The sequence below is a fragment of the Suricata suricatta genome, chromosome 4 (assembly GCF_006229205.1).
Source record: "Suricata suricatta isolate VVHF042 chromosome 4, meerkat_22Aug2017_6uvM2_HiC, whole genome shotgun sequence".
NCBI lineage: Eukaryota > Metazoa > Chordata > Mammalia > Carnivora > Herpestidae > Suricata > Suricata suricatta.
The window spans coordinates 127,701,086-127,723,666 of NC_043703.1; the positions used below are offsets into that span (position 1 = coordinate 127,701,086).

Consider the following 22,581-nt stretch of genomic DNA (forward strand, 5'->3'; position numbering starts at 1 on the left):
CTTACAAAAGGTCGTGGAGATAGTGTAGCCTGGACAGAGGAAGTCTCTGGGTTTCCAGCCTCAGTGGGGGCACTGAGGCTCTCAGAGGGAACCTGTGCACAATGTGAAGCCATGGGGTGGCCCAGCTGAGGCCTCGGCCCTGCGCCTGCAGGTTAAAGCACTGATGTTGCTGCATGAACTCTGAAGCCCAGAGATTCTGCAGAAACCTGACCGCAGTGAAAGTAGCAAATGCCAGAAACCAGAAAAACAGACTGAGTACATGGACCCCTTCACCTTTTCACTCCTGTGGCCTGAAAACTCTTAAGGGCAGCCTCACACTGCAGGGCTGTGTGGGAGGGAGGCTATGCTACCCCAACATGGCAAATCCTCTCTGTTAGCTTCAAAGACCGCCTGTAGGGGCGTCTGGGTGGCTCAGTTGGTTAAGCATTCGGCTTTGGCTCAGGTCATGATCTCACGGTTTGTGGGTTCGAGCCCTGTGTCGGGCTGTGTGCTGACAGCTAGCTCAGAGCCTGGAGCCTGCTTCAGATTCTGTGTCTCCCTCTCTCTCTGCCCCACCCCTGCTCACTCTGTCTCTCAAAAATAAATAAAAAACATTAAAAAAAAAACCCCGCCTGTATCACCAGCAATTCCAGAGCGTGTATCACATGTCCAGAGCTTTCCTCCGGGGGCTCTAGATTCTCTCACACAGGTGTTTATCCCCTCTTTCTGCTTGGAAGCCAGACAGGCCACACAAATGCAATATGGTGGTCTTGCTCCCCAAGTTGGCTTCTCTGCTGGCATTCCTACCTTTCCAAAGGGTGACCCAACCTCCAATGGCCCATTCCAAAAGTCAGGGAATCATCTCTGATACGTCTGTCTTGCCTTTGCCTCTATCTTGCCCCTGCCTCTGTCTTGGCCCTGCCGATTCCTGATAATGATTAGATTCTACAGAGTTTGGGCTGACTGGGTGACTCAGTTGGTTAAGTGTCCAACTCTTGAAATCAGGTCATGATCTGTTATGAGATTGAGCCCCGCATTGCACTCTGCACTGAGTATGATGCCTGCTTAGGATTCTTTCTCTCCCTCTCTCTCCCCTTTCCCTGCCTACACACACTCTTTCTCTCAAAATAAATAAACATTAAAAAATTCTATAGTTATTTCCAAAATGCCTCTTGAATCTATCCATTCTCCATATCACTGTCATCTCCTCCAACCTGTCCCAGCCACACCATCAGCTAGTGGCCTGCAAACTCCTTGCCTGAATCCCGTCTTCCCCTCCCCCCATGCCTCCCTCCCCTTGCCCCGACCATTGTCCACCAGTGATCTTTTTGCTATGTTGCTTCATCCTTCTGCTTTTTTTGTTTGTTTGTTTTTTGAGAGAGAGTGAGAGCACGAGCAGGGGAGGGTCAGAGAGAGGGAGACACAGAATCCCAAGCAGGCTCCAGGCTCCAAGCTGTCAGCACAGAGCCCAACGCAGGGCCTGAACCCACAAACTGTGAGATCATGACCTGAGTCGAAGCCAGCCGCTTAACCGACTGAGCCACACAGGCGCCCCTCATCCTTCTGCTTAATCTCCCCAGTCCCTCCTATTATTTGCAGGATAAAAACCACTGATCCTCCTGTACCCTGCTGGACAAACTACCCCCACCCCCAGCCTCATCTGGAGCCTCACCTGTCTCTCCTCACTCTGTCCTAGTAGAGCAGACTCTATCTTCCACACAAGACCGGGCTCCGTTGAGTCCTATATACAGTAGTCACACAGGCCACAGCATTCACCTTCCTCCCTAGGACTGAGGTATAATGTCACTACCTGACACAAGTCTTCCCTCTAAGGCTGGATCAGGTCCCCACACCCAATTTCTCTTCCATGGCATTGTCAACGTTGTTTCTAAAGACGCACTTATATAGTATATTTATCTCTCACTCTACTGTAGCTTCATGAAGGCAGAGACCACTTCTGTTTTACTTCACCACTCTGATCACAGGCCCTGTACAACGTCGGGCATAGAGCAGAAACTCAGAAAAATGGGTAAACTCTGGCATGAAGAGCCACCAAGTACCATCACAGACATATCCATTTGACCTTCTACGTTCATTTCAGGTGGATATTACATACCTGTTTCACAGATGATCAAACTGGTTTCTATGGAACTTACCTGGTTTACCCAAGTATCAGGATTTGAAGTCAAGACTCCAGATACTACTTGGTTTTATTTTCCTGAAAATATATCCTTGAGGCACAAAAGTGTCTTATGGCCCAGCTGTCTCCTCCACTTGTATCTCTGCAGCGATTCTGTTCTTTACCGAGTTCTTTGCCATTTCCTTCAGTATTATTACATTCACAAACACTTCTTAAATTCTTACATCTAGGTGAGAGTGCATTGAGGAATAAAAAGGTGACTAAGACCAAGTTCTTTACCTGAAGGATACCACGATTTGTTGTCCCACCTTGAATTAGTTGGAACCACTTTAGCTGTAAGTTATGTAAACACAACCACAACTGGCTTCAGCAGGGAAAGGAATATATTGGCTCACACAAACTGCAAGGTCCGAAAGTAGTGTAAGCTTCAGGCATGGTTGCATCCAGGAGCTTGATGTCTTCATGATACAGTCAATTTCTGTCTCCATCTCTTGGGTCTTGTTTTGTCTGCTAATTTTATTCTTTGGCCAGGCTCCCTTCGATTGGTGGCCAAGATGGCCTCAGACAGCTCCAGGCTCCAACAGTTCTTAGTGCCTGCTGTCTCAGAAAGAGAGACTCTCCCAGGAGCTAGGATGGTGCTCATTGGCCTACCTTGGGTCATAAGCCTCTCCTTGAATCAATCATGGTGCCCTAAGGGATGGAATATGTTCACTGTTGAATCTGTACAGTTCAGAGCAGTGCCCAACACAAAATAGTGCTCAATAAATACTGGTTGGATAAATGAAAGGCATCTAGTGAGAGAACAAGGAGAGCTTCATGGGAGAGGTGGCCTTTAGAAAAAGTGAATATATTTTATTATGGTAAATATATATAACATAAAACTCACCATTTTAAGGGTATCATTTAGTGGGTTAAGTATGTTTGCAATGTTATGCCATCATTGCCACTATCCATTTCCAGAAAGTTTTTATCTTCTTAAAACTGTACCAATTCCTCCCAACCCCTAACAACCACCACTCTGTCTCTCTGATTAAAAAAAATTAACATTTATTTCTTTTTGAGACAGAGAAAGAGCACGAGTGGGAAGGAACAGAGAAATAGGAAGACACAGACTCTGAAGCAGGCTCCAGGCTCTGAGCCATCAGCACAGAGCCCGACGCGGGGCTCAGACTCACAGACTGCGAGATAATGACCTCAGGTGAAGTTGGATGCTCAACCGACTGAGCCACCCAAGTGCCCCTCTGTCTCTCTGATTTTGATGACTCTAGGTACCTCATATAAGTGGAATCATACAATAGTTGTCCTTTGTGATCTTGCTTATTTCACTTAGCATCATGTTTTCAAGGGTCATCCCTGTGGTAGCACGTGCCACAATTTTTTTAAACTGAATATTTGAACAAAGGGAAAAAGAGACAAACCAAAAACCACACTCCTAACTATAGAGAACAAACTGGTGGTTACCAGAGGGGAGGTGGATGAGGCATGGTTAAAATAGCTGACGGGGATTAAGGATTGCACTTGTGAGGAGCCCTGAGCAATGACAGAACCGTTGAATCACTGTATTGTACATCTGAAACAAATATTACACTGTATGTTAACTACACTGGAATTGAAAAAATCTTTTTAGCATTTAAAAAAACAGAATAGTATTCCATTATATGTATATATCACATTTGGTTTATTTATCCACCTGTTGATGGATATTGGGCTTGTTTCCATCTTTTGGCTATTGCGAATACTACTGCTATGAACACGGTCATACAAGTATCTGTTTGAGCTCCTGCTTTCAATTCTTTGGGGCGCACACTCAGAGGAGGAATTGCAGGATTGTATGGTAATTCTATGTTTCTGTGTAATGTTTGAGGAACCGCCATACTGCCTTCCACAGTGGCTGCACCATCTTGCAATTCCCACCAGGGCACACGAGGACTCCAATTTCTCCATATCTTTCCCAACACTTACTAGTTTTCATTTGTGGATTATAGAGATCCTAAGGGGTATGAAAGAGGGCGAAATTTTGACAGAGGGTGGACAAACCAGCCTTTCAGGCAACAGAAGCCTGCCTGGAGGGGCTACGGTATGCAGCAGATTGAATCTCAAAAGTCTGATGGCAAAATGTATGTGGGGTTCTGTTTAACGCCTTCTCCCAGAAATGACCAACTGGAGAGTACTAGAAAGGCCCGGCCTCCCAGATACCTTCCGGCGCTGCTGCCAGAGTCCGTGCTGGCTCGGGGGTGCTGGGCCCCCAGCGGCTTGTTCTGAGAGGGTGAGTCAGGGGCAGACACCCAGGAGGTTAGCCCGTCACTCATCACAATGGCGGGGGGCTGTGATCAAAGCAGCCTGCATCACGGAGGTCAGGGTTCATCTCAAAGACAGGTGTGGCGGTGGGGCACAGTGACAGGACTCTCCACGCAGCAGGGCACCTGGAGTTGGAAGGGCAGGAGCATCGTCATCCCCCTGGTGGAAGGAGGGGTAAGTGCTGTTGGCGCTGAAACTGCCCAGGCCCCAGAAGGGTAGCCATCTCTGCCCAAAAAGGAGGGGACGTAGGGACTATTTGAGGACTGGCAACCACCCCGCCAGGTCACAGCCCACTGAACAGAGTGAGGCTCAGGGATGTGTTCCATGGAAATGAAATGGAGTACCAGTCAAAAACCTAGGGGTTCATGCACACAAGATAGGGTGAGCTCAAATTGCTCCCCAGTGCCCAGCTGTGAGGCTCCCAGTGCCCAGCTGTGGGGTGAGGGGCAGGATTGGACCTACCGGCTGCTGTCATTCAGCAGGAAATGCAGAGCCTCACTTCTTCCCCCTGGATGCCCCGGTCCTGACTATAAAACCTGGTTTGTGCTCCTGAGTCAGGGCACCTGGAAGTCCTATACCCACAGCTTGCTGCCTCAGTGCACCATTATGTCAATAGCTTGAAATGGGACATGGTGGGAGCACTTGCACCCAGAAATCCAGAAGTTAGTAAACGCTTATTTACTTGCCTCAAAAAGGTGGCTGTTAAAGACTTACCAGCACGCTACTTACCCTGCTTGAGAGGTGAATCTGATGTTCGTGTAGGCTCATGTTCCGTCTGAGGTCGGCTCATGCCCCTTTGTCCCAGGACACCTGTCCACCTGCCTATTGGTCCCTGCTGTTGCCATCAACCCCCAGGTGACTGAGTAATGTGCAGGGTGGGCTGAGAGGACTGGGCAGTTGTGCTCGGATGGCACAGTTTGGGGACAATGGCTGTTTCCCTGCGTGTGGCAGAAGCAGGGCTAACCAGCTTGTCTGTGTCTAGGTCGTCTGCCATGGCAAGTGTGGTGTACCCCAGACAGGTGAGTGTTGTGGCTTTCTGTCTGTCCCTTGTGGCCACCTCAAGGTTGAGCAGCTTAAACAAACAGGCCCAGGGACTTTGGGGACCCCTGTGGTGATCATTCCGAAACGATGGGTTTTTTTCTTGTTTTTTAACCGGGCAGCAGAAAACTATGGCTTTGCAATGTTTCCAGGGTTCATTTATTTACTCAGCATGTGATTATTAGGCATCCTGGGGGTATCGAGCCCTGCGCTGGGTTTTGAGGCTGCAGAGATGTCAAATATTAGGTCCTGATCTAGTGTATTTCATGAAATCCATTACAAGTCACCATGATAAGTGCTATATAATGCCAGATGTAAAAGGTGCTATGAAAGCAGAGGAGAAAAAGTTTAATTTGGGGGCGGTGAGGAATAAAAGGGTGGGATAGATGTTTTGGGGAGAAATTTAATCTGGGTTTTGGAGGATGTGTAGGAGTTTGCCAGTCCATGAGGAGTGCAGCTGGTGCTTCCAGCAAGAGATACGAGCGTGTGCACCTGTGAATAGTAGAAAGTAGTGAGGCTGGCATACAGATGGCATGGAGGGGGCTAAGCAGGGTGAGATGGTAAAGGTCAGTAGAAGCCAGATCCTGAAGGGCTCTGAATGCCAGACCCAAACATTGGTCTTGGTCCAATAGACCATGAGAAGCCATTGACTGCTTTTAGACAGAAGGATGGGGCAAGATAGGATCCCCTGTTTTGTAATCTCCCTTGCCGTTTAGGCCCCCGTGGACTTAGACATCTACCAGAGCTCTTACATGATTGACTATCAACCCTACGGGAAGCACAAATACTCCAGGATCACACCAGAAGAGGTAAGAAGTCATTCAGTCTTGTCTTTTGTTCAATGGCCAACTGAGATCATCTTTACTTCGTTTTTATTATGAGTGTGGATATTGGGGGCACTTACAACAATATCTGATGCCAGGAGACCTAAAGAAGTCTTTAATGTGTATGTCTTGTGTGTATGTTTTAAAATGTACATCAACTCTAAGTCAGGGATACAAAAGAGTGTAAATAATATACATTTACAGTTTAAATAACATTGACAAAACAAACACCGGTGTGCCCATTATAGGCCAGCTTAAAACATAGCACATTAGAAGTATCCGAGAGCCCCCGTGGACCCCTCCCTGCTCCCACCCCCTCCCACCTCCAGAGGTAGCCACTATTCTGAATTTTGGGTTAATTATTCCCCTTTGTGTGTGTGTGTGTGTGTGTGTGTGTGTGTGTGTGTGTGTGTGTTTTAATTTTTTTAATGTTTATTTATTTACTTTTGAGAGTAAGAGAGAGTACAAGCAAGAGAGGGACACAGAGAGAGAAATAGAGGGAGACACAGAATCGGAAGCAGGCTCCAGGCTCTGAGCTGTCAGCACAGAGCCCGATGTGGGGCTTGAACTCATGAGTGGTGAGATCATGACCTGAGTTGAAGTCAGATGCTTAACCAACTGAGCCACCCAGACACCCCATTATTTTTTTAAGTTAATTTATTTATTTTTGAAAGAGAGAGAGGCAGAAAGAGAGAATCCCAAGCAGGCTCCACACTGTCAGGGCAGAACCTGACTCGGGGCTCAAACTCACAAACTGTGAGATCATGACCTAAGCCAAATCAAGAGTTGGATGCTCCATGGACTGAGCCACCCAGGTGCCCCTCCCTTTTGTGTTTTTTAAAAAATAGTTTTGCTCTATATGTATGTGTCCCTTCCAACAAATTATTTAGATTTCCTTTTGAGCTTTATTCTATATTGTATCATACTATTCATACTCTTCTGTGATTTTTATCTTTTGCTGAATATTATATTTTATAGAATATATTATTCATTTCGGCTGTGTGGCATTACACTGCATGAATGTGCCACCATGTAGGTCCTGCTGGACATCTGGGTTTTACTTTCTCGTTACCCCTCCCCACTTCCCAGGGCTGCAGCCTAACCTGTCCCCTGCCCCAGGAATGGAATTGCTGGTCACAGGTAACATCAAAATTTGCCAAAGTCATTGCATCGATGTGACCAGAGACAGTTAGCTCTGTAGCTGTCCAACCTTGCCATCAACTTGGTATTGATAGACTTTCAGATTTTTGCTAATTTGGTGGGTTTGAAATAATATTTTCTTGTGATCATATGTTTCCAGATATTTATTATTTTGTGAGATGTCTGTCCTGTTTCTTGCCCATTTTTTTAATTGGGATGTTTGTCTTTTTCTTACTAATTTGTAGGAGTTCTTTAAATATTCCAAACATGTTTCATTTGTTAGTTATGTAAGTGGCAAAATTTCACAGGCTGTGGTTTGTCTTTTCACCTCCTGTCAGTGAATCACAATTCTTACTTTAATATAGCCAGATGTAGGCGTCTTTCCCTGTACCATCTGCTCTTTGTAAGTCTTGTTTAAGACATCCTTTCCTATCTTGAGGTATCGCCCCTAAAAATAAGAAGATCTATACAAAGAAAAATGAGACAATTTCTGGGGTATAGTATTTGGTGGCAGCAAAGTGCAGAGTGGGATTATAATGTACATTTGTGTACAAACCAGGGGGGAGTGAAGCTTCATTATATGTTTATATGTAAATAAACTATATCTAAAAGGATACATCAGGGCACCTGGGTGGCTCAGTCAGTTAAGCGTCTGACTTCAGCTCAGGTCATGATCTCCCAGTTTGTGAGTTTGAGCCCCATGGTGGTCTCTGTGCTGACAGCTCAGAGCCTGGAGCCTGCTTTGGATTCTGTGTGTGTTTGTCTCTCTCTTTCTCTCTGCCCCTCCCCCACTCGAGCTCTGTCTCTCTGTCTCTTAAAAAATGAATAAACGTTAAAATTTTAAGGAAAAGAGATACAAAAAACACTTATGCCAGTGGTTGCCTCCAGAGATAGGAATTAAGGAAGGAAGGGGGTGGGAAAGAGATTTACCTTTCACTAGAAAGTATTGTGGGGGCACCTGGGTGGCTCAGTAGGTTAAACAACTGACTCTTGATTTTGGCTCAGGTCATGATCTCACAGTTTGTGGGTTGGAACCCTGAGTCAGTCTCTGTGCTGACAGTGTGGAGCCTGCTTTCAATTCTGTCTCCCTCCCTCTCTGCCCCTCCCCTGCTCACTCTCTTTCTCTCTCTCAAAAATAAATAAATAAATAAATAAATAAATACACACTAAAAAAGGGGGGGGGTTACCTGAGTGGCTCAATCAATAGAGCACCTGACATCTGCTCAGGTCATGATCTGGAGGTTCATGAGCTCGAGCCCCATATCAGGCTTACTGTTGTCAGCGCAGAGCCTGCTTTGGGTCCTCTGTTCCCCCCTCCTCACTGCCCCTCCCCTCCTTGGATTCTCTCTCAAAAATAAATAAAACATTAAAAAATGTAATAAAAAAAGAAACTTTTTTATTATTTCAGCATTTCCTTCAGTCATATACATTACCATTCAAAGACTAATTTAATTTTTTTAAGAGAGAGAGAGAGCATGAGTGGGGGAGAGGGGGAGAGGGAAAGAGAGAGAATCCTAAGCAGACTCTACGCTGAGCATAGGGCTTGATCTCATGGCCCTGGGATCATGACCCAAGCCCAAATCAAGAGTAGGTCACTCAACCGACTGAGCCACCCAGGCACTCCCAACTTTTTTTTTAAATAAAGAGAAGTGTGTTCTGTGTAGGATGAGACCAAGGAAGCTCCCCTCTCACCTGGCTCAGCTCTCCGATCATGTGTGATTTATTTCCACAGCAAGTGAAGCTGGATGCCCAAGTCCGGGACAAAGAGTTGTATAGGCACGTCCCCAGCTCCAAGCCCAAGCTAAAGGATGGATACCCCGCCTTCAGAAATCCGCCCATGACCGCCAAGGACCTGGGACTCCCAGGCTTCTTCCCACCGCAAGACCAGGACCCGGCGGCCACAGCAGAGGGCGAATGCAGGTTCACCAGCGTCTGCCATTCCGTGTACCCGGTTTCCCATGCTCTGCACCTGGCCCAGGGCGATCCCAACTGCGCCCACCAGAGCGCCCACTTTCCGTGCCTCCTGGAGCCCGAGCGCCAGCCAGCTGCTGAGCAGGGCAAAGGCTACTTACTACTGCCTGGCTGCCTCTGTCCTTATCGCCACCACGTCAAGGTCCCCATCTTGAACCGATGGGGGCCCTTCATGCCATTTTACCAGTAGGAAGTGTGAAGGCACCTGCAGGGGCACTGTGGGAACCGCGCCCCCTCCCTCAGGAAACCCCGGCACTGCCCTTGGGGAATGGACAGGAGAAGTGAAAATAAAGCCCTGGAAGGTGTTCTAGGAGTCCTGGGACCACCTGTTCTACTTTGCGCCCTGCCTGCCCTGGGGCAGCAGCCCCCCCCCCCCCATCCCCGCCTGCCTGCAAGAGGAGGAGAAAAGGGGAGGAGGGGAGGACAGAGGGAGAGAAGGAAAACTGGCCTGTATGGAGGCTGGAATCTGTGCGATGTCTCATTACAAGTAAGAGTCCTGCTGTAAAGATTCTTGCTGTTGTAGGCATTTACTTATAAAGTAGGAAAAATTACAGTCCCCAATGTAATGTTGAGTGTGATTGTAAATTGGTCCCACTCTGGAGCAATCAACAGTAACCTATTTCAAGAGCATCATTTTACACTTTCCTTCTTGCTCAGTGGTGCTTTTGTAAACATACACATGTATGAGTCAGTTAGGAAGTAGTGAAGCCGCTGAACAAAGAACCAGAATGTAGCCGCTTGAACAACATACCAGTTTCTCTCCCCGCTAACAGTTCAGATGTAGGCAGGGTGGGCGGGGCGTCATCACTGGGTCAAAGGTGACTGCCATGGATTAAATTGTGTCCCCCTCCCCTCAAAATTCATAGGCTGAAACCTTAATCCCACCGTGACTATATTTGGAGATAAGGCCTTTAGGAGGTAATTAAGGTTAAATGAAGACATAAGGGTAAAACCCTATTCTGATAGGATTGGTGGCTTTCTAAAAATAAGTAGAGGAGGGGCACCTGGGTGGCTCCCTAGGTTAAGTATCTGACTTCAGCTCAGGTCATGACCTCCCAGGTTCATGAATTCGAGCCCCACGTGGGGCTCTGTGCTAACAGCTCAGAGCCTGCAGCCTACTTCTGATTCTGTGTCTCCCTCTCTCTCTGCCCCTCCCCTGCTCATGCTCTGTCTCTCAGTAATAAACACTAAAAAAATAAATAAAAAGGGGAAGAGAAAGAGAGCTCACCTCTCTCTGCACACACACATACACACACGCATACACACGCACACACACACACCAAGTAAGGAAAAGCTCTGTGAGGACACAGTAGGGGAAGCAGCCATCTGCACACCAGGAAGAGAAGTTTCATCAGAGACCAAACTCTGCCAGACCTTGATCTCGGACTTCCAGCCTCCAGAGCTCTGAGAAAATAAATTTCTGTTGTTGAAGCCCCCCCGCCCCACCTCCACCGCCCCGGCCTGTGATATTTTGTTATGGTAGCCCAAGGTAAGACAGTGACTCCCTGAGTTATTGACATTTTTCTGCTAGCAGAAAGCAAGAAACAACCAGAAGAAAACAAGGGTATTCCCTTTTAGGGGCACAATGTGGAAGTGATATTCTTCACTTCTAGTCCTGCCCTCTTGGCCAGAGCCTTGCCACATGGTCCCACCAAACTGCAAGGGAGGCCAGGAAATATGCTTTCACCTTGGGCAGCCATGCGCCCGTGAAAAACGGGAAGTTAGTAGAATAGAAGGCGAGGGTGTATTTGGGTGGATAACCGTCCATTTTTACCACAAAACATGAGAAGGCTTCCCCACTGGGATCACACTGTACACCAGGCTTCCCAGGGAACCTTGTTAGAATGCAGATTCTGAGTCAGTCGGCTAAGGTGGGGGCAAGATTCTGTATTTCCCACAAGCTCCCAGCACTTCTGGATGAGGGGAACCATACTTGAGTCATGAGACCATACACAATACTCTGAATCTTCCTTTTCTCTTCACAAGTCATCACTTATAGATCTAATTGTTTTTTCTTTGTTTGCTTGTTTTATTTTAATAGTCTCCATGCCGGGTATAAGGCTTGAACTCACGACCCTGAGACCAAGAGTTGTATGCTCTACCTAGTGAACCAGCCAGGCACCCCAGATCTAATTATTATTATTATTTTAAAGTTTATTTATTTATTTTGAGAGAGAGAGAGAGACAGAGAGATTATGAATGAGGGAAGGGCAGAGAGAGGAAGAGAGAGAATCTCAAGTAGGAGCATAGAGCCCGATGTGGGACTTGATCTCACAAACCATGACAGATCTAATTATTTTTAACGGCTGCCTGATCTTCCATTGAATTGATGAATTTTGATTTGTTAAACTATTCCCTTATTTGTGGGCAGTCATGTTTTTCCAATCTCCTTCCTGCAAATAATGTGCTAGTAACAATTCATGAACGTATACCCTTGCTGCTTTTATTTCTGTAAGAGCCTCACAAGGGCTGGGTTTGTGCCTGGTCTAATGGGGTGGGTGTTTGCTGTTCAAAGATAGCATCAGAACAGCCCCTTCCTCCCAGCCTCTTAGCCCCATCTTCTCATGACGGATACTGATAAATATTTTGATAGTTGCCAATTTGATAAATAGAAAATGGTATCTCATTGTGGTTTTAATTTGCAATTACTTGGCTACTAGTGAGATACAGGATCTTATTTTTTAAGTTTATTTGTTTTGAGAGAGAGAGAGATAAAAAGAGAGGGAGGGAGAGAGAGAGAGAGAACACAAGTAAGTGAGGGACAGAGAGAGAGAATCCCAAACAGGCTCCACTCTGTCAGCAAGGAGCCTGACTTGGGGGTTGATCCCAAGAACTGTGGGATGCTGACCTAAGCTGGAATCAAGTTGGTTACTCCGCCAAGTGAGTCACCCCAGCACCCAGGGTCTTTTTTTTATATCATTTCCCACTGGGTTTCTGAGTCACATCTTTCGCCTTGAATTATCTTTTTTCTTATCAGTTTATAGCATTTTTTAATAGCCCATGTTCCAAATATGTTCTTTCTTAATTTTTAGTACACAATTTTAAAATATGTAATTGGAAAATATTTTTTCTAACATAAAACTAATACCTTCAGTAGAAAATGCTGCAAAGTGAAGAAAGAAATGAAGAAGAAAAAGAAATCGCCTCTAATCCCACTGTTCAATGATGACTACGGTTAACATTTTGATTCCCAGCGTAGCAGATAATGGTCAGATCCTTGGGCGGTAGAACCAGACAAATCTAGGGCTCCACCCATGCCTGAGTTTACTACTTAGCACCTGAGGGGTATTCTAGAAAGTTCTTTCATGTCTCTGAACAGCAATTTCCTCATCTGTAAAAGGCATTAATAATGCTCCCACCTTTGGGGTAAACATTGTTTGCACAGCATCTGTGATACAGTCAGTGCTCAGGGAGATGCTTTATAGGTATTTTTACAAATATCATACTGAACATGTAATTTTATTCTTATTTTTTTAAGTGTATATATTTTTGAGAGAGAGAAAGAGAGAGGGAGAGAGAGAATCCCAAGCAGGCACTGTGCTGTCATCAGGGAACTCTCACTTGGGGCTGCGCTCAACTTCATGACTGTGAGATCATGACCTGAGCCAAGATTAAGAGTTGGAAGCTTAACCAACTGAGTCATCCAGGTGCCCCTGAATATGTAATTTTAAATCCTGCGTCCTCTTCATTGCATTAACAGTAAGCATTGCCGCTCAGCCTTAAAGCTTTATAAATATCCTTCGTGAGTTCAGCCCCATGTTGGATGTAGAGATTATTTAAAAATAAAATCTTAAAAAAAACTTTATAAATATTCTTGCATGATCATACCATAATTACCAGTGTTAAACATTCAAGTTGTTTCCAATTATGTATTTTTCTCTTATAAATTAGGCTGCAGAATAAATCTTTTTCTGTAATTAGGTAGAGAAAGAAGCAAAGGTACTGTGTCAAAGTATATGGATATATTCACAATGAGTATTACCAAACCACTTTGTAAACAGGTGTATCTTTAAAATTAAGGAATCTTTGTCAGGTGTGATGATGGCATTTTGGTTGTTATCGAGCTTCATTTTGAAATACAGGAGAGATGATGGATGTCTGAAATTTACTTTATTTTTTAAAATATTTATTTATTTTTGAGAGAGAGAGAGAGAGAGAGAGAGAGCATGCACACACGTGAGCTTGTGTGGGGTAGGGGCAGAAAGAGAGGGAGACACAGAATCAGAAGCAGGCTCCAGACTCTGAACTGTCAGCACAGATCTGGACGTGGGGCTCGAACTCATGAACCAGGAAATCATAACCTGAGCTGAAGTTGGATGCTTAACTGACTGAGCCACCCAAGTGCCCTGAAATTTACTTAAAATGCTGTAGCAAAACTGTTACCGGACCAAGGGAATAAATAAAACAAGATCAGTGACAAAATGAAAACTGTAACTGGTAATGGGTGCATGGAAGTCCATCATCCTACTTTTCCCACTTTTGTGTATGTTTAGATTTTCTAAAATAAACACTAAAACAGGATGGGGCGCTTGGGTGGTTCAGCTGGTTGAGCGCCCCACTTCAGCTCAGGTCATGAACTCACATTGTGGGTTTGAGCCTCATGTCTGGCTTTGCATTGACAGCATGGAGCCTGCTTCAGATTCTCTGTCTCCTTCTCTGCCCCTCTCCTGCTCTCTCTCCCTTTCTCTCTTTCAAAAATAAAAAATAACAAAAAATTAAACAGGAAGGAAAAGAGGAAGGGAGGGGGGAAAAGGAGGAAAGGAAAGGAGGAAAAAAGAAAGACCTTTAGACTATGGCTAGCCATTTATAAGTGTGTCTAGTTCATAATATCCTTGTTATCCTTGCTTTGCTTAGTAAGAAAGAAGAAATGAAAGAGAGGAAAGAAAGAAGGAAGGAAGGGAGGATGCAGGAGGGGAAGGGAGGAGGGAAGGGAGGGAGGGCAGGGGAAAGGGAGAGAGGCAAAGGAGGGGGAGGGAGGAGGAATAAACAGAGGGAGGGAAGAAGGAAGGGAGGGAGGAGAGAGGGAAGGAAAAAGTCTGTTAGTTGGATAGTATAATCTGATTCCCGGTGAGGTTGAATAATTTCACAAATAATCCTTATCTCCTCATGGGTTGCAAAACACTTTCTTACTAGTATCTCCCTTCTCACTGACCTGTTACAGTCTTCAGTGAATGTTTTACCCAAAATGCTTTCTAGGATGTCTGTAAAAGAATGTTTACAAGTGAAAGCTCACTACTTTTCGATGCTTCTTAACATTTTTTCCAGTGTTGGGTCATGTGGATCAGCTGACAGTTTTCACACATAGTTATTTCCACAAAGTGATTTAGTTGAGGTGAAAATGTAACAATAGTCCCGCTTTATCCAGCACCTGTTGTAGGCTAGGCCCTGTGCATACGTCAAAAACCTTCTTCTGTCTTCACATACAGATGAAGAAACAGAGGTTCAGGGAAGTTAAGTGTCTGCCCAAAGCCACCCATGGACAGGCCCATGGAATCTGAATCCCAGATTTATCTGATTCTAACCCTTATGGTTCAGTCGGGTTTAGAATGTTGCATGCCATTTTTTATTCTAAATAAATTAAGGAAAGCCCTTTAATATGATAGCTATCTTGCTCCCTAATGTCCAAGTTTCCCAACCTGCCATCTGGGGCGAACAATTGCCTGACCAAGAAGATAGGCAGATTCAGGACTCCCTCTGGATGCTGAATCTGAGGTGCTCAGGAGGTCACAGCCCTGTCACAGACTTCCAAGGGCTGGGACTGGCCATGCTGAAGATCTGAAATGGATCACAAAGTTCCTTCAGGACAGGTTCACGGGAAGGCTGGCTGGGACCTGGGCCCCTCGGAGCAGAACACAGGGAGCCACTGGCTCCAGCGACGACGATGAATGGAGACCCCAACACACTGCTCATGGGGCGCTGGCCACACCACCTCACAAACAGGCATGAAGGTGACCCTGAGCTGTGTCTGGGCAAGAGTCACTGAACCCGAGACAGCCCCTCCCCGGAAATCCCTCTGACTCGGCCTTGCCTCTGTCGGTGCTCAGGAGCGCCCCCTGCAGGCCCTCCCCACATTCTCCCCATTCTTCCTCATCTGCAGAACCCCGCCTCTGGGGCCCTGCACCTGCGCCTCACTTCCCACAGGGCTCCCTGCCCTGCCAAAGCGCACACTCCACACCCCCACGTCTGCGCCTGCGCACTTGCTGTTTCTTTCTGCCCTCTGCTTACTACCCGCCCACCCATTGTTGCCTCCTTGGAAAAGCCTGTCTGGACAATGCCCCCTCTCCCCCGCCCCAAACTCTGCATCTCTGCTAAGGGGATAACCTGACTGAACACCTAGGGTCTGGCAAAGAAAGCTCAGTAACTGTTCCATCTTTTTCATTTTTATTTTTCTTGTCTTTAGAATTATGATGGTTTTATTTCTCTTTGAGAGTGTTTTATTTACTTTTGATGTCCCTGGAACCCTGCCTATAGCAAGTGCTCAATAAATCTTGAAGGAATGAAAGGGGCGAGAGGGAGGAAGAGCTTTCCAGGGGGAAACACAGCAAGGACGTGGCCCCAGGCCTGGCCTCCGGGCATTTTCTGTAGCAGCTTTCCTGGCTCTTGCCTCTGGCAGCTTCAGGCTCCAGGCATTAGGAGGCTGTGTGTCCACCTTCAGCCACGGAAGCCCTCAGTACCTGGTGATGTCAGGTGAAGTTACCTGAGTGACATTCCTGAGGACGGCCCACGGCTGTGGCCACTGAACTCTCCTCTTTACTCAACGGAGTCTTCTTTGGGAAGACAGGACCGTGGGAAATGCAGACTGGGTTTGGGCCACTCCCTGCATGGTCCCAATCCCAGCTCTGGCCTAATGCAATAGGTGTGTTTAATCAATAGATTCAGAAGAAGCCTGCTTTGGTCAATAGACATTTTAATATTCTCAGAAGATGACTCTTAGCTTCCCGTTCAGTTTATTATGGGGCAGAACATGACTGCCTGCCAGCAGCCACCCCAAAGGTCTTCATCCCTTTTGTACTTCTAGAGCCCCCAAATGACCTGAGCCTAAGGGAGAAGGCAGGGAATCTGGAGCAGGTGCTGCCCGGTGGACCCATGGTGTCACCGGGTGTGCCAGCCGTGTCAGCCACAGCCCAGACCTTCTCTTACTAAAAACCCACTAACAGTGGGAATGCAAACTGGTGTAGCCGCAGCCACTCTGGAAAACAGTATGGAGTTTCCTCCAAAAATTAAAAATAGAACTACCCTATGACCCAGCAATTGCACTACTAGGTATTTATCCAAGGGATGCTGTTTTGAAGGGGCACATGCACCCCAGTGTTTAGAGCAGCACTATCAACAATAGCCAAAGTATGGAAAGAGCCCAAATGTCCACTGATGGATGAATGGATAAAGAAGATGTGGTATATATACACAATGGAGTATTACTCAGCAAGCAAAACGAATAAAATCTTACCATTTGCAACTTCGTGGATGGAACTATAGGGAATCATGCTAAGCAAAATTAGAGAAAGACAAAAAGATGACTTCACTCACATGAAAACATTAAGATACAAAAGAGAAAAACATAAGGGAAGGGAAACAAAAATAATGTAAAAACAGGGAGGGGGACAAAAACATAAGAGACTCTTGAATATGGAGAACAAACAGGGTTACTGGAGGGGTTGTGGGAAGGGGGAATGGGCTAAATGGGCAAGGGGCATTAAGGAGTCTACTCTTGAAATCATTGTTGCATTATATGCTAACTAACTTGGATGTAAATTTTAAAAACTAATTTAAAAAAACCCCACGGGGTGCCTGGGTGGCTCAGTCGGTAAAGCATCTGGCCTCAGCTCAGGTCATGATCTCACAGTTCCTGAGTTCGAGCCCCGTGTTGGGCTCTGTGCTGACGGCTCAGAACCTGGAGACTGCTTTAGATTCTGACCCTCCCCGGCTCACACTCTCTCTCTCTCTCTCAAAAATAAATAAAACATTTAATTAAAAAAAAAACCACCAACAGCTGTCAACCGCATTTTACAGCGGAGGAAATGGAGGGCTCGGGTGATTTGGCCAAATGTCACAGGATAGGAGTATCTTCCTTCTGTGAAATCTCACTTCCATGAAAACCTTCAGTTTTATCATGTGTAAAAAGAGGGTAATTATGTTCATTTTGCAAGATACAAGTAAGAATGTGCACAAGTGAACTTTAAAAATGTTCTTTAAGTTTAATAAAGGGCTCCTTTCCAATTATTGGCGTGAAAGACCACAAGCTGACGCCTGTTTTGCTGCACTTGCTTGTCGCTTCGCCCCTGCCCTGCACTGCGCCCCGCCCCCAGCTGGAAGTCAACTTGAAGGGATGTTTTTGTCATTCCTTGGCCTGAGGAGGGGCCCTGATTATGATGCTGCTGAAACAAGATTGGGAGACTCCAAGATAATGCTAACGCCCTTACGTATGTATATTCTTCAGTTTACAAAACAAAGCCATGGGTGGTATCTCCCTCCTATCTCATTTCATCTCTGTGACCCAGGAACTCTTATTCCCATTTCACAGAGGGGACAAGTAGCTAAGGCCAAGTGGGGATGCACACCCCGGGCTTGCATGCAGTGTGCCTTTTCTGGATCAAGCAGCCATTCCCTGGGGAGCTGGAGCTCTGAAAGAGTGCCTTGCACCTGAGCACCTTGGTAAAATGACGATTCCTTGGCTCTACCAGGTCTGGATGGTCGGTAGGTCTGGAGCAAACTCCAGAAATCGGTATTTGTACCTGGAAGTTGGGTCGCTGGGGCTCTGTGGATCGCAGTTTGAGAAGCAGCAGAAGAGGATGCAGTTTCTGCAAGTGTCCGGGCAGACAGTAGTGAATCTCTGCTGGAAATAAACAACTGGAAGTGGGCGGGGCTAGGGGAGCAGGGGGTAGATCAGAGGAGGCATGTATTGAAATATTTCAAGAACATTTGGGCGATGGGCTCCTGGGCCGCTCAGCCAGTTAAGCTTCCGACTTTGCCTCAATCTCATGGTTCATGAGTTCAAGCCCCGCATCGGGCTCTGTGATGACAGTGCAGAGCTTGCTTGGGATTCTCTCTCTCTCCCCCTCTTTCTGCCCTTCCCCCACTCGCTCACACATTCACTCTCTCAAAATAAGTAAATAAACATTAAAAAAAAAAGAATGTTTGGACCAAGCACTATGCCAGAATGTGTTCATTAATTACCAAACATTAAAAAATATATATACTCCACTTACATGAAGTACCTAAAGAAGTCCAACCCATAGGGACAGAGTGTAGAATGGTGGCTGCCCACGGCTGGGAGAAGAGGGGAAGGGGAGGGCACAAAAATATGAATGTACTTAATGCTACTGAACTATACACTTAAAAACGGGTGAGAGTAAATTTTATGTTATGTGTATATTTTCTCATAATAAATATATATACACACATATGAAAGGGAGAGTCTTTAAGTATGACATAAAGCCTGGAAACTATAAATTTAAAAAAGCATGCGCTTGGGTGGGTCAGTCTGTTAAGCATCCGACTTCAGCTCATGTCGTGATCTTGTGGTTCATGGGGTCGATCTCTGTACTGACAGCTCAGAGCCTGGAGCCTGGTTTGGATTCTGTGTCTCTCTCTCTCTCTACCCTTCCTGTGCTCACACTCTGTCTCTCTCTCTCTCAAAAATAATAAACATTAAAACATTTTTTTAAATAATGAAATTTTAAAAATTGCCTATATGATCATCAAAATTGCTGTGTGGGAAAATTACCATAAGCAAAATCAAAAGGCCAAGAACAAACCGGGACAACGTAGACAATACAAATGACGAAAGCATCAGAGTCCTTTATTCCCCCCCTTCCCCCCCCCATCTGAGTCCTTTATACACCAAGAAGAAAAAGTCCAACAATGCAGGAGAAAGATTACCTTTTAATTTCGTCATTTGCTCTTGTAGCAAATATCCGCTTAACACTTAGGCACCTGCCACAATTCTAAGTGCTGGGAATATCGCAAAAAACAAGCAGATAAATAAGATATATAAAAATAATATTAAGACAAGGAGATTCAATACCCGTTGGGGACAATGACAATGAAGTAAATCAGGGAAGTATATAATACGCTGGAAAGTCATGAGTAGTGTGGAGAAAAGTCCAGCAGGTGTGGAGGACGAGACAGTTGTGCCGAGGGGCACAGATTAAGTGGTTCGTCAGAGCAGGTCTCACTGTGAAGGTGATATTTGAGCAAAGCCCCGAAGGGAAGAAAGATCTTCTCACGGTGACGAGTGGGGCCAAATGACCAGGAAAGACCCTGAAGGGTCAGGCCCGGGAGGCCATAGGGCAGTAGAACGAGGTCAGGGAAGTCACAGGGTCCCACATGATTGTCTACACACGGGTGAGTGGTTGCAAAGGTTCCTGGTCTCTCACACCATGGGAACCACTGGCAAGTAATGAGCAAAGGGATTGACGTAAGCCGATTTCTAGCTTTATTATTTTTACTTTTTTTGTGAATATAATTTATTGTCAAATTGGCTTACATACAACACCCAGTGCTCATCCCAACAAGTGACCTCCTCAGTGCCCATCACCCATTTTCCCCGTCTAGCTTTGAAGAAAGACTTTGGCCACTGGGCTATGAAAAGATGGAGAGGGACGAAGGCAGAGGCAGCGAAGTGGCTGACAGTAATCCAGGTAGGAGAGGCTGGCCAAAGGGACCAGAGTTTCAGCCATGGAGATGGCAACTAGTTGGCTTTGGGATGTATTTGAAGGTACAGCCAATGGAATTTTTTAACAGATTGGCTGGTGGGGGTGGGGAGCGGGGGGAAAAGAGAGGCGTCAAGATGGCGCCATGTTTTGGGCTTGTGCAAACTGGAAAGGTGAGCTGCTTTTCTTTGAATTGGAGAGGATGACAGTTGAAATCGGTTTGGAGGGAAGATCAGTTTGGAACTGGTGACGTTAAGTTAGAAATGCCTCTAGGACATCCAAGTACAGATTTGAGGAGGCAGCTGGCCACACAGGGGAGAGGTCAGGGCCAGCTGGAGATAGAAACTTGGCACTTAACAGCCTGTGGAGGGCAGTGAAAACCAGGACACCTGGACGCCATTGCCACGGTGTGGAAGTGGTCCAGGGACTGAGGTCCAGGGCAGGTCAAGGTTGAGAAGTCAGGGAGATGAGGAGGAGCCGTGAGGTGGGAGGAAAACCAGGGGAGTGTGGTGTTCTGGAAGCCAGGTGAAGAGAGGTGTCAGGGAGGAGGGAGCCATCATGGGATCAGTTGGGTCAGAGGCTGCTTCTGGGCCAGGAAGCGAGAGCCCTGAGCATTACCGCTGGGTGCAGCCAGGTTGCTGATGACCTGGCAAGGAGCCCGGGGTTGGGGGGAGGTGGAGGAAGAGGGCTGGCAAGAGAGAATGAGACAGAAAAAACAGAAACACTGAGTATAGAGAACTGTCGAGAAGCTTCACAGTAAAGGGCAGTGGGAGGAGGGGAGCTGAACAATGGACAAGGATGGGGAAAGTTCACAGAAAAAGAAATAGTGTGGCTTTAAACATATGGAAAGATGCGGAACTTCATAATCAAACCACAGAGATGTCTGGGCACCTGGCTGGCTCAGTTGGTTGAGCATCTGACTCTTGATTTTGGCTCAGGTCATGATCTCACAGTTGTGAGATGGAGCCTCACATCGGGCTCCAAGCTGAGCATGGAGCTGACTTAAGATTCTCTCTCCCTTTCACTCTGTCCCTCCCCAGCTCATGAGCATGCACTCTTTCCTTCTCTCTCTCAAAAAAAAAAAAAAAAGAAAGAAAAGAAAAAAGCACTTACTCTTCTGCTCATGGTACAGCCATAAAGAGAACACAAGCAGCGGTATGTTCGGATGCGGCATGATCATTCCAGACCAGTAAGCAAGGAAAGCAAGTGCATACCATCTCTCACTTGTGATGAAAGACGGTCCCCGTATACGTGCCTGTGTAGTCTCGGAGAGTTTTGGGAGCACCCACAAGACACTGACATCAAGGGTGACCCTGGAAGGGTGAATTAGGATTCAAGGTAGAGACAGATTTTACTCCATATCCTTTTGCACTGTTTGAAATTTTACCCATGAACATGTGCTGTGTTAAGAATTCACTTTATTATTATTATTAATATTTGAGAGAGTGGGGGAGAAGAGCAGACAGAGAGAGAGAATCTTAAGCACCCTCCATACTCAGGTGCAGAGCCCCATGTGGGGCTCCATCCCACGATCCTGGGATCATGACCTGAGTAGAAATCAAGAGTCGGACACTCAACAGAGTAAACCACTCAGGTGCCCCCCAATAATTCACTTTAAAATAAAACTTTTGGGGTGCCCGAGGGCCTAGTCGAGTGTCTGACCACAGCTCAGGTTGTGATCTTGCAATTTGTGGATTTGTGCCCCACATTGGCCTTTGTGCTGCTTCGGATTCTGTGCCTCCCTCTCTCTCTACTCCTTCCCATCTCTCTTTCTCTCTCAAATATAAATCAACATTAAAAAAAATTTTTTTTAATTGAGACTTCTACCATAGGGTCATATCATGGAGAGTTGGGGGAGACTTTCAGGTGATCTCACCCAGTGGTTCCCACAGCCCAGTTCATGGTCGGCCTGCCTCAGAATCACGTGGGGGCCACAAAGACTCGGAGCTGATGTGCCGCTCGTGGCCCCATCTGGTGACGGGGCTAACACCCCTCAGGCCACTCTGACACGCAGGCCCAAGAAAGCGCTGGGCACTGTGCTCACTGCAGTGTGCAGTTCCTGGAGAAACTGAGGGCCTTGCAAATGTCAAACACTGTTCTGGTGGCTGTTTTCCCCCACAGTGAAGAGTCAGGCAAGAAGATCCCAGCGAGCCTCCCAATCAGGAAGAAGAGACCGGTGATAGAGCAATATAATAACTTGCATTAATTATTTTACAGAAGATAACTAATGCCCTTAACAGCCCTATGAGGACAGGCACTATTACTATCCCCATTTCATGGATGAGAAAACAGAGGCACAGAAAAATCACAAGCTAGAGTGAGTGGTTGAGCATGAACCCCAGTAGTCTAGCTCTTAGGATTAGAAAGATGATAAAAAGAAAAAAAGCAAGGATTCGGATTGACAGAGCACAAAGCACCTCTGGTCAGGTCAGAGCCTAACTTCCTGTAACTCCAAAAGTCAAGAGAAACACTGGGAGTGAGACTCTGTGGCGAGTGCAAGGCCATCTGATGGGGAAGACAGCTGGGTGCATTCATGGGA

General features: G+C 46.3%; 1 protein-coding gene and 1 long non-coding RNA gene across 3 annotated transcripts; one reads left to right on the forward strand and one right to left on the reverse strand.

Annotated features, from left to right (window-relative positions):
- Nucleotides 1–2,484: 2,484 nt before the first annotated feature.
- LOC115289080 lies at nt 2,485–4,651 on the reverse strand. The gene is made up of 2 exons (XR_003907362.1): nt 4,316–4,651; nt 2,485–2,809 (listed from the first exon to the last, which is right to left on the reverse strand). It is a non-coding gene; the product is annotated as an uncharacterized LOC115289080 (long non-coding RNA).
- Nucleotides 4,486–9,703, forward strand: TEX37 (testis expressed 37). 2 transcript variants are annotated; one of them, XM_029936291.1, is made up of 5 exons: nt 4,486–4,591; nt 5,113–5,272; nt 5,400–5,436; nt 6,172–6,264; nt 9,152–9,703. In XM_029936291.1, the coding sequence occupies exons 2-5, from the start codon at nt 5,184–5,186 to the stop codon at nt 9,578–9,580; spliced, it is 648 nt and encodes a 215-aa protein (XP_029792151.1). In that variant the 5' UTR covers nt 4,486–4,591; nt 5,113–5,183; the 3' UTR covers nt 9,581–9,703. The 2 variants fall into 2 exon arrangements, with proteins under 2 accessions (XP_029792151.1, XP_029792152.1); XM_029936292.1 differs by lacking the exon at nt 5,113–5,272 and having other exon boundaries at nt 4,487–4,591.
- Nucleotides 9,704–22,581: the final 12,878 nt, after the last annotated feature.